This window comes from Colias croceus, chromosome 13 (assembly GCF_905220415.1).
Source record: "Colias croceus chromosome 13, ilColCroc2.1".
NCBI lineage: Eukaryota > Metazoa > Arthropoda > Insecta > Lepidoptera > Pieridae > Colias > Colias croceus.
The window spans coordinates 409,373-422,344 of NC_059549.1; the positions used below are offsets into that span (position 1 = coordinate 409,373).

At 37.3% G+C, this 12,972-nt stretch overlaps 1 protein-coding gene across 3 annotated transcripts in view; it reads left to right on the plus strand.

The window, feature by feature from the left end:
- LOC123696956 (calmodulin) overlaps positions 1-12,903 on the plus strand; it is a 30,911-nt gene extending 18,008 nt beyond the window's left edge. For all 3 annotated transcript variants that reach the window (XM_045643353.1, XM_045643354.1, XM_045643352.1), the window contains exons 3-4: positions 9,521-9,763; positions 11,730-12,903. In XM_045643353.1, coding sequence (XP_045499309.1) covers positions 9,521-9,763; positions 11,730-11,758 — 272 coding nt within the window. In that variant the 3' untranslated portion in view covers positions 11,759-12,903. The remainder of the gene's footprint in view (positions 1-9,520; positions 9,764-11,729) is intronic.
- The last annotated feature ends 69 nt before the right edge of the window (positions 12,904-12,972 follow it).

Consider the following 12,972-nt stretch of genomic DNA (forward strand, 5'->3'; position numbering starts at 1 on the left):
TATTTAACTATACTTGCCCCTGAACATCTGCTTGAGTCACTCATATATATATATATATTAGCCAGCGGCTCTGCTATCGTTTATTTTCGTACACGCGTACGAAGTCGCGGGAAAAGTACCCTATGGATGGCACCATGGTCAAATAAAATCCGATGTTAAATTACATCAAAATTGGCTTATCCGTTTTAGCGTGAAAACGGAATATAGTTTAAATTACTATAAAATATACTTTAATAATTATTTTTTATTATTTTATTTATTATTTTTATTAATATTATTTGTCCATAAAAGGCCGGCAAAGCACCTGTAACACTCCTAGTGTTGCAAGTGTTTTTGGCCGGTGGTGACCACTTACCATCAGGTGGCCCACCTGCCCCTTTGCTTGCTCTGACATGAAAAAAAATATACATACATATACACTTCGCATTTATATTATTAGTAGGATAAGATATGATAGGATTAGAGAGGATACTTATGTAAAGAAGCCGTTTTAACGTGAAAACAGAACGAAAGTAGGTACCTACTTTCGCATTTATAGTAGATATGTACTAGCTTTCCGTCCGCGTCTTAACCCGCGTTTTCAAAGGAAAACCCGCGTAGTTCGCGTTTCCATGTGATTTCCGGGATAAAACCTATCTTATGTGTTAATTCAAGTTACAAAATACAAAATTACAAAACATTCAAAAATACAAAATTCTTATTAATTCTGAATTGCTCATTCTGAACTCTCTCATCAATCGATACAATATTATCGACTAGGCGAACAAGTGAACGTCCCTAGTCCGCCATGTTTGTTCCCCGATTTGTTTACGTAGGTATGCAGCAAAAGTACATGCATAGGGCAGTTCCATAGGATTCGTTATTCAGAGAGATGATCTCATCTGAATTTGCATCGTTAGGCACAAACTGTCACGCCACTGATATAATACACCATGATGTGTGTGTTTACGGCTAAAGCAGACTGACGCAAAATGTTTAACAGGGACATCTCATCTATCACATAGTTAGTCATACACCTTGTTTTTGCATTAATTATAGTACATTGTTTACTTGATACACGCTCGAATATTGCCTCAATTATAAGGAAGCATGAAATCGCTCGTCTCGGTGTAAATGGTAATGGAGATTAAGACTATGAAAAACATTATTGTTACATCTGTATCAGATTTAGACTTAGCCGAAATGTAATGTTTACTCAATTGGCTGTAGATTGTCGGTTTGATTACTCGATTCGCCATAATCGACTCCATTGTACCGATTTTGTTTATAAATGAGTCAGTTCTTTTGTTTGCGTAGGTACTGCCGAGTTGGGTTTGTTAGTTTTTCTTAACCGCGAGTAGTTTAACAAGCATTGTATGTACTGGGTATTATGTTTCTGAACTAACGATATGTGGTTTACTGCGGTTTTGCTATGTTGGATCGTATGATCGTTGAGGCTGAGATTACTGACGTGTTTGGTTTCATGAGGCTTTGTCTAGACTCTAAAGTTACAAGTAAACTGCTGGTTGACCTCAAACCGTTCTAATTACAATATTTCTGGTTGCGAATATTCCAATAATGAATGTTATGAATAAGTAAATAACCTTCAACTTAACCTCGAAATCATAAATGTGTTGGACGCGGAATTGAAGATTTCAGGTTCTATCAAATATGGAGAGAAATGTCGAGATGTAGGTGTGGTCGAGTTCAAGGCGAGCGGAGGCTTTTGTTCGTGAACAATACACAGTCGCTACACACACGGCATACGAAACGACTGTTAAATCTTTACTCGTATCTATAAAGAGGCTAGGGATGTTATGTTTGCTAAACATTCGTCTTTGTCGCACGTAATTGGCGCCTGTTTGAGTTTTGAGACATAAACCGACAAATTTCTGTCTCTTTGTATATCGTGAAACATTTCCTGCTGTTATTTATAAACTGGCGCGTTTTCCTATTACGACTTATTTTTAAACAACACTGTATCACCATAGCTTTTAGCCCATATATTGGATAGCTTAATAGGTTTTATGAATCACATGTTCCCATGGAATAATTTGGCTATAGCAGCTCAACTGCGATGTAGCACTTCTCGGTAGAACATAAGGAAGACGTTTAACGGGGGCAGTGTCGCCAATCGGCCAGATGCGTCCCAGCAGCGGCAGGAACCGGTGTGCATTCTCGAAAGTTCTGCTCACGTGCCGGCTAATTATAGCAAGCAACGCCTCCGAAAGGTTAGCCACAGAATTAGCGTCGCCAAACTTAACTTGCACTTATTTTTACGACGTTTGATGTGCGATTACCGATGCGTTTAGGCACTATTCATAGGCTGGTTGGACTAATTCGATTGTAGAGAACGCCGCGGAAAAATGCTATTACCAGAATTGATGGAGCACACATCGGCGTAAACTTTGATGTAGGAAGTAGTTTTGGACGTAATTGCCGGAATGTTGTGAAGCCTTGTGCTCTGAACAACATTGAAGCAGATTGTATATGCTATGCCAATAGGCAATACACCTGAAACAGTGTCGCCGTCAAGCGGAAAATTTTATTCGTTACAGTTTTCCGTGAATAATGCATTTATAGAAACGCGTTGTTTACAGCGGCTCTTTATTAGGATCAAGGTTTCGGCGCCATGGCGTAGGGTAATGATACGAATATTCAGATGCACGGATTGATCGGTGATGCTCATAAACTATATACGAGTTCATTCATTTTGTGTTTATATTTGCGATCCCGATCGTTGGTTCACTGACTCTGGATTCACGGCGTTTGTTTGGCTAGATATTTTGGCCAAATGAGTCGAATTGACTTGATATATGAGCTGTGGGTGGACTAATTGCAGAGTGTGAATTGTGATACGAAAAAATAAAATGATATTGTTCTATCGTTTGCTCAAGTATATTTGGATGCATTAGTCATGCTTTTAAAACTGGTTGCCTAGCGCAATTTGGGTTGGTAATTAAAACGTACAAGATATAAGAAGCGATTGTATTTTCTTTAAGTGGATAGGTACTGTCGAATTAAATGGAATTTCTTAATTTCAAAGTTGATTATAAATATCCTATTTTCTTTTCATTACTTTTTGCAATGTACTGCTGTTCACCCAATCATATGCTATACCTATTTCATAGGTTTAGTCAAGCGCATATAATAACATGTTTGTTAACTCAAATCAATCAATGTCTTCCAGATTCACGGCCCCTGTGTGCATTGGATGCGCGTGATAGCAAACACATCGACGTGATTTGCATTCAAATACATGTCTTGTTTAATTTCATAATTGTATTGGCTATTGTTTTTTGTCCTTGGCGCCTGTAATATAGGATCAGTTTGGGATGTAGAAACGAATCATCAAATCGAAATGGGATGTGGTTTGTTTTAGTATGCATTTTTTGCGTGATTGTTTTGTATCCTGTGTCCTCGTTTGTGTACATCTTTATCACATTTTAAATAATAACTTTTTGTTTATATTACTTCACATTGTGAGTCGTTGTCTAGCTGAGGCGTCGTATGCGCGTGCGATGCCTATGCTGCGTTCGCCTACGCCCGAGACCGCTCGCGGTAAAAACAATTCCACAGTGCCTAACAGTGATATACAATGTAGTCAATGCTGCGTAGTAATAAATGAACTATTGTCCTTTATATCTAATAAAGTAGACACCCTTCCGGAGACCGCAATTATTCAAATTTGTACCAGTGCATATGGATATGAGGAAATCGAAGCTGCAAGAACAATCGTTTATAAGTTGCTTACACCGTCGAAGAAATTAATGAGGCGAAAGGAAGGCTCGGAACAAAAAAGTTTGCAAGAAATTATCAAACTAATTAAGGAGACTGAACCTGAGTCCTTGCCATGTTTTGTTGCAAAAAACTTAAATAAACTCCCACCTGTGACGTTCGACCATATCGATGTGACGACTTTTTTAAAAGAAATGACTTTATTAAAAAATGACGTAGCCAATATGAAGGCCAAAACTACTTGTTTGAAAGAATCATCTAAACAGAACGCAGATATTGAATATTTGAGACAAGATATTGTGGAAGTTAAACGTATGATTTCTTGTTTACAAGAAATTCATCAAACGTCTCAATCATTAGTCATCGAACGCAATGTGCAAAACAAAGAAGCGACCGCGAATGCATTAGCGATCTCCGTCTCTCCCGTATCGCGGCCGAAGCAGGCGCCCCCTCTCGCACCGGTGTCAACAGCTGCGCCCGCGCTCTCTTCTCCACGCATGCAGACCGCCGCTACAACGATCCCCCTCCCGCCTGTGGAACCTGCGCCCATTCAATATCTTGTAGCAAGCGATAACAACAATGTAAAAGAATTAAATCAAATACGACGCTTTGAATGTAACGAAAACAATGTTATGTCATTAAACGTGTATCCTAAGTCAATGGGCCTTAGTCAAACTGCAAAGCCGTCTTATAGTGAGGTAACAAAATCGAATGATGGTTTTACGATAGTTTCAAGTAAAAAGCGTATTAAAAATAAGTTTTATAATCGTAATGGTACCGCAGAGTTATCTAGTAAGTTGCGCGTTGCGGAATTAACCTCTGCTGTCTATGTGTCACGAGCTAGTAAAACAACTACAGCTCGTGACTTAATGGAATATATAAATGACATGGGCGAGGAGTGTTTAAATGTTGAATTATTGCCCCAAAAACAGGAAACACAATTTGTTTCTTTTAAAATAGTAATTAATAAAAGCAAATTAGACCGCCTGCTTAGTGCCGATTTTTGGCCTAAGGGAATTAAATTTAGACGTTTTCGCGATTTTGTGCCAAGGAACAATACAAGTAGTTTTAAAAATATTAATAATGGACGATAAATCATTTACTTATTGTATAACTTCTTATAACTGTAAATCAGTTAAACGATCGATTAATTATATTCGTGATTTAATTAAGTATACCGATATACTCATTTTACAGGAGACATGGCTTTTGCCACATGATTTGAATTTTATAAATGAAATAAATAGTGAGTACAGTGGCGTGGCCAAGTCGTCTGTGGACACGTCCACGGGAATATTGAGGGGCAGACCCTATGGTGGGTTGGCCATATTGTGGAATAAAAATAAATTCCCTTTTGTAACTCCTATTCAGTGTGCTAATAATCGTCTTGCGGCTGTTCGAATATTAATAGGGAGTAAGTTAATGTTATTAATTAATGTATATATGCCAGTTGATAATAAGGACAACATGACGGAGTTCATTGATTGCTTGGCCGAAATAAATGCTATTATTGACGAGTCGGACACTCAATGTGTTTATATTATGGGAGACTTTAATGCTCATCCTTCCGCCGAGTTTGGCCAGGAGTTAATTAAATTTTGTAAGGATATGTTGTGGGAATGTGCAGATTTTAATATACTCGGCATAGATTCTAGTCATTTTACATATATTAGCGAAGCACATGGCTGTCAGAGATGGTTGGACCATTGTTTGACGACAAAAGCCGCATGGCAAACAATATCGAAGGTAAATATTCACTACGACGTTGGGTGGTCGGATCACTATCCATTAAGTATTACATGTCGAATATCTGACGAGATTATACCAACAATCATCTCTGACAGTAATGTGAATAGACTGAATAGCTTTAATAGAATTAAGTGGGGTGTAAGAACGGAGGAACAGATTAGTAGTTTTCAAAAGTATTGCTGTGATAAATTGGACAATTTCTGTGATATTTTTATTTGTAAATGTAGTAGTATGCACCAATGTAAACATCTTGATGAGCATCATTTATATATTAATAGATTATACGATCATATTGTGAATATTTTACAAAAAGCTGCTATTTTTAGTGGAAGCGTAGTAAACAAAACGAAAAATAGGAAACATGTAGTAGGCTGGAATTTCCATGTTAGAGAGAGCCATCAGGTAGCTAGATATTGCTTTAAGGAGTGGGTGGAATCGGGCAAACCTTTAAATGGACCTTTATATGATAATATGAGAAAGAGCCGTATAATATTTAAAAATAAAATTCAGTGGTGTCAGAAAAATGAAGATCGTATTAAGATGAATACATTAGCTACATGCAGTAAAAACAAAAACTTCGTAAAATTTTGGCAAACTACAAAAAAGCTTAATGGTAGAGAGAGTAGATCGGTTTCTGTAGATGGTGTGCAAATGTCAGATCAGATTGCAGAGATATTTGCTAATAAATTCAAAACTAAGCCTCTCCCTGTCAGGAGTGTGCCCGGTGTTGAGACCGTCAATCACAACGAGCCAGTAACTATAGATAAGGAATCATGCATAAAATTTACTCATAAAGATGTTAAAAAAGCCATAAAAAGCATACAAAGGGGGAAATCACCCGGCTATGACGGTCTCAGCATTGAGCATATAATTTGGGGAAGTGAGAAGTTGGTCGAACATTTGTGCAACCTATACAACAAGTGCATAAAATATTCTTATTTGCCCAAAAATTTGATAAGAACAATAGTTGTGCCTATTGCTAAAAATAAAAGCGGTAATCTAGGCGATTCGTCTAACTATAGGCCTATATCTTTAGGAACTATATTAAGTAAAGTGCTGGAGCGTCTTATTCATCCTGAAATACAGAGATCATTAAATATTAATGAAGCACAGTTTGGTTTTCGTCCTGGACTATCAACGGACGCCGCTATTTTTAGCCTAAAGAGTACCATAAATTATTATAAGCAACACAAAACATCGGTGTATGCTTGCTTTTTAGATCTTAGTAAAGCTTTTGATCTGGTAAATTATGGTATTCTTTGGGATAAACTGGAAGCAACAGGAGTTTCTTACAGTGTAGCGCGTCTGTTGAGATTCTGGTACGGAAATCAAACAAATTATGTCAGATGGGGCGACTCCATGTCTAGCGGGTATAGGTTAGAATGTGGAGTACGTCAAGGAGGGCTAACCTCTCCGGACCTGTTCAATCTCTACATAGATGGATTGATTGGCGAGCTCAGGGGAACCAGGGTTGGATGTCATCTTGGCGACGTGTGCGTAAACAATTTAAGTTATGCCGACGACATGGTTCTGCTGAGCCCCTCAATTAAGGGTCTGAGAAAACTACTCTCAATTTGTGAGAATTATGCTAATTCTCACGGCTTGAAGTATAACGCTTTAAAGACCGAATTGATGGTATTTAGATATGGACAGGGACCGGAGAGAATACCTGGGTTATTTTTGAATGGTTCTGCTGTTAAAATCGTGGAACAATTTAAATATTTGGGTCACATTTTGACGGGGGATCTAAGAGACGATTCAGATATTGAACGAGAGCGCAGGGCCCTTGCAGTCCGGAGCAACATGCTGGCGCGAAGATTTGCCAGGTGCACTACTGACGTTAAAAAATTGTTATTTAAAACATATTCCATGTGCATGTATACGTGTCAATTGTGGTGCAACTTCACAAATAAAGCGATTTCTTCATTGAGAGTGCAGTATAATAACGCATACAGACTCTTCATGAAACTGCCCAGGTTCTGTAGTGCATCTGGCATGTTTTTGGAGACGAGGGTCCCGGATTTCAGGGCTTTAATGAGATCTCGAATCGCAAATTTTTGGGAGAGAATGAGACGCTCCAGTAATAGTATTCTGGTGGCTGCCTCTAACTATTATGACAATCCAGTACTTCTGTACTGGTGCAAAGTTCACTCACCATATTATGCTAGGGATAAACCTATAAAGCCAAGAAAAAACTATAAATGATGCTCTAATTGTCTTTAATCTTAATCTTTTTTATATATATTACTTTTATATGGGAACCCAACATTTCCTGAAATAAAACAATTTTATTTTATTTATTTATTTATTTATTTATTGTTTGTGTCTGCAAGTTATTATTAAAATAAATGGCATTTTCATAAACATTTTAATCGCGTATGCTCAGGCATTACATTTGATTCTCTCATACACTTTAAATAGCTATGAGCACCGAGTTAATACGTAAACACTGGCAGCTCTTTTGATCGGATTCATTAATTTTAAAAGTACTACATTGTACCAGAGAAAGCGTCATTTCTCGAACTATAGTCCTTTTCAGCTATGATGATTCCTGTGACACTTCATCGTGTTCCGAATTACGTATTTTATGTTTAAAACGCCAAAATAATTTTAGTGCATAATATTTTTATTTTATGGCGGCATTATTACCAAAAATATCAAAATGAAACATCTTAAGCTTATAAATCAAAAACAGTATTATTTAGTTTAATATAATGAAAAATAAAATAAAATAACACACAAATATAATACCTACGCAATTCGTGTACATGAAATGGATCGTTGAAAAATCATAGAGTTGGAAAATCATATAATCGGCGCCCATCTTGTGATCGTTTGTCAATCGAGTCAATCGTCTGTACGAGTGCGTCAGCCTTGTATACAAGTTGCATTTTTATATTGATATTTTACGTGGTATTCTGTTATTGTTACTAATTGTTATTGTTGACTTTTTGTTGCTGTTGTTTGCTAAGTTTCCTTAGTTAATTGTTGGCGAAATGCCGAAAAAACTAATTTTGGTACTTTATTCAAATCGATTTCATTTCCATATAAAATATTATCGACTATCGGAAACAATTGATATGATTTCAGTAAAGACATCTCTACACGTGTCAAAAATCGATGTGTCACAGGAATCATCTTAGCTGGAAAGGACTATAATAATACCTATTATGTAGTCCTTTTAAATACCTTAAAATAACATTTATCGCACTATGTACGATTTTACCAATAAAATAGGTTTCGTGGCGATATTATTGTATCTACGTTCGTTGCTGATGTTTGCAACTAATACATTAAAAGGCGATTAAAAAAATGTTCCCATTTCAAAGCAATAATTATACTGTTTAGTACTAAAGTATGTTAATTAATGTAACAATGAGCGATAGCAATTCGATAAAAGCACTCATTTAAATTTCCATGTTAATTCATTAATATTGTTAACTGGTTTTTCTGATTTATTCATGTGTTGAGTGATCTCCTCTGTTATGGTCGTTAGAGTGGACCTACTTAGTTGGGAGTATGTGTATTTGACCTTATTATCATATTTAATTATAAATAAACCGGATTATTTACTACTTACATGCGTAGATCAAAACGACGGCTTCGTATAGACTCGTCGGCAGCGTGAATAATTAGCTATCGTACGTTTATTTGAATTTTGTACGGAATAACAATATAATAATTATGTAAGTTTTTACTTTCTCTACCAGTTTGAAGGTAATCAAGTTTTTGCTCAAGGTTTTAAATATTTCAGAATGAATAAAAGATCCAACTTACATATCGTATTAAAAAGAGAAATTGAAATGTTCAATGATTTGATTTTCTTTTGTACTATGAGTAAATTTATAAACTGCTGAACCTAATTTCAAATTCTTTCACCAAGAAAAACTACTATAGATTTTTTGTAGTCTTCAACTCTGTTCCATGACATCAAATTAGCCAGAAATTTATAAACGTTAACTATAGCTGTTTTACAATCTCACTGTGTACAAAACTTTCAGAGCATAATATCATCATACACAAATCTAATTCTTGCATATTATGCATATTCCAGGCAACGGCACGATAGACTTCCCCGAGTTCCTTACCATGATGGCCAGGAAGATGAAGGACACGGACAGCGAGGAGGAGATCCGCGAGGCGTTCCGCGTGTTCGACAAGGACGGCAACGGGTTCATATCGGCCGCCGAACTGCGCCACGTGATGACGAACCTCGGGGAGAAGCTCACGGACGAGGAGGTTGATGAGATGATCCGTGAAGCGGACATTGATGGCGACGGACAGGTCAATTATGAAGGTGAGATATGGGGTACATGGGTGGGTCAAACTCAAACATTTATTTATTCAATTATTAGACTCCTTATAAAAGCACTTTTGAATCGTCATTTCATATCTTTAACATTTACCACCAATTCGGGAAGCAGTATTTATGGAGAAGAACAGGCAAGAAACTCCATATTTGCTCTTTTAACATCATGTCAATTTTACAATTTAAAAAGCTGTGGGTGTTTAGGTTTAGATAATGTTTATGTACAGATACTGGATGTTTAGGAGCAGATGAGCAAGGGTTAACTGTGGTATATCATAAAGCGCGTTTACTAGGGGGTAATTTATGGCAGGAATGACAGAAGCGTGGCTACTGGTACTGCGTGCGTAATAGGAAAAGAGACAGATTGCGAAAGAGTCGAATGTAGGGCCAATAACATTGTTTTTTTTTTTTTTGTATTGAGATATACAAATACATAGAGTAGGCTAAAATATCAATGTTTTTATGTTCTGTTCTAAATATGCAGACAGAATAAATAGCTCTATGATTCTAAATTATTTCTGTCAAGTTTTTAATGGATCATAGTTTATTATTTTATTCAATATTGTTTATCAACAAATATGAGCGCCGCCCACGCTAGTTAGCGAATGGCACGTGATTCTAAATATTATAATGGTTTATCGTTAAAAGTATTCTTATTGCTTTTTAAGACATTTCCATTAATAATATATGATAGGACCATAATCATTAGTATATGAGCATAATACCAACTTAAAATTTAGCAAGACTAGGATTTATTCTTCAAATAAAATAGTGTTTTAATTTGTAATCATAACAATAAATCATTGAATTGAGAATTCATGGTTTGAAGTCTAAAAAATATATGAGTTGTAACATATGCATGCTTTATACACTGTTCTTTTAACAAATGATTGTAATTCACACCTCTACTAAAAGCCCCTAACACTGGTGAAAGTTATTGCATATGTTATTATTCTCAAATCTCTCAACTTCCAAAAACCTATCTAAAATTGCAAATTGTGATTGTTTTTAGCCATACTTATTTGTGTTTTAAAAATGTATTGTTTTAAATCGAGCACACTGGTAGCGGCGACCGACAGAGATTTGTCTGTTTACAGACTTCCATGCGCTCGCGCAAATGATATTCGCGCGCGGCGACGGGGGCCGCTAGCTAGCTTAGTAACTAACATAAGGACACGCTGTGATCTCGATATATTTAGTGCGCAAGGCCTACGTCCGTCGCCTCTAGGTACACAGTGCATTCAATGGTTTGCTGCTCGTTATTAACTGTTCCTACATTCTGCAGTGTTGCCACCTACATACATGTTTCTATCTATCGTAGCACTCACTGTCTGTCACCTATGTCACGGTCCGCCCCCCGCGGCGGACTCGGTAGTTTTTTCGCCTTCGATTTTGACGGATCCTTTATAATATTTTCGAAATTTTTTTTTTACTTTTTTCTCTCTGGCATCCCCTTTGATGTACCTCCCCGTAACGCCCCGCCCAGTTGGCAACACTGGTAGCTGTCCCGTGTCGTGTGGGTCGGTGTTGTGTCCCGGGGGCCGCCCGCAACCCCGTTCCGCGCGGCCCCCCGCTGCATGTCTAACCTTTCTGTCTCGAAGAAATACCACCTCGACCCCTCGCACCGAACGAGCAGCAAACACGTCGCGTGACGTCACGGGACGAGCGACAGGCGTAGGCGTAGTGCATGTACGAGTAGCGTTACTGTAGCGGGTAGTGGGGGGAGGGGGGGGGGGAGCGCTCGGGTGGTATTTCGCGTCCCCTGGTAGTGCGGCGAGCTCGAAGCTTGCGTTTCCGCTACTTAGCGTTCTAACAGGTTGTTCTAGTGCATCTCTCTCTGTCGGTTACTATATCTGTGTTGTTTCCGTATTATCTCTTAGAGGGGTCGTGTGATGTGTGGTGTTCGGGCGACGTTAAACCCTCCGACTAATGCGCTCTTTTTGTTTGTTTGCAGAATTCGTCACCATGATGACGTCGAAGTGAGCCGCCGGCTAGTGTGTGTGTAAAAGAATTTAAATATACATTTTGTTTCATGACACACAATATTACCATCGTATTGGACCTGCATTTCTCTAGTGTTTGCGATAAATTAAATATTGTCATCGTTTCAGTTTAATGGTATAATTGTATAGCGGCGAGGGCCCCGCCACTCGTCCTTAGACTTAAAGTATTCCGTTAATGTAACTATTGTAAGGGTCGCTCGAGCGGCGTGTGTGTGTGCGTGCTCTGTGTTGCGTCGCGCCTAGTGTATGCGGTGCTAGCGTCCGCACCTTTCCGATACATTTTAATGTAATTTTTTTTCAAGTATGAGATATTTATAAAGTACGTGAGATAAAAAATTTGAAAAAATCCCAAAAAAATGTACCGTGCGGGCGCGGGGCGGCGGATTCTCGGAATTGTCAACCAATACCTGCTCGCCTTCGGCTATAACGTTTTCCATTTTTCTATTTATTCATTGTGTTGAGTCGAACCGTTTCTTAAATCGTGTAACTTGTTATAAATTATTATTAGCGGTTAAAGATGTAATGTATCTAATACATGTGTCACTACATTTCCCGTGATGTAATCTACTGTAACACTAGTTTCACTATTCATTTCACACAGTAAACTTAATGTAACGTAAACATTGTACTTTACTCTTGCATTATTTAATACTATTATTCTTAGAATATGACATAATTGTGATTATTTAATTTAATTATCTATGTGTAACTTATCTGATGTAATTTTTAAATTAGCGATGAATAAATAGTGGAACTAGAATTAGTGTTTTAATCCCATGTACTTTAATGAAATTATAATATAATCTATTGTTTTATTATGTTGGTTTGATTTATTTGGAGTTTGGTTTTGTTGCGATGTGTGACTCGTGCCGAGCGGGGCCGCCCCCGCGCTTCGTCTCAACGTTTCAATCTAACTCTGTACGAATAAATTAGATTTATCGATACTACATTTAATTGTATCTGTAAATGACTTGATAAATATTATATTTCTATTGTTGGTGAAGTAATTCTATCGACTGTGAACAACTCAGCTGTTATTGAATTACCACATTTGATTCATTCTGTTATTAAATTTTACAAAAGACATACTGAAAATAAATGTTTCTTCATTTTTAGGTCAATAAGCATCGGTGTTTCATTTTCACATCCTTAGAATTAAAGATCATTTTAATATTTATAATTGTTAGGTAAATT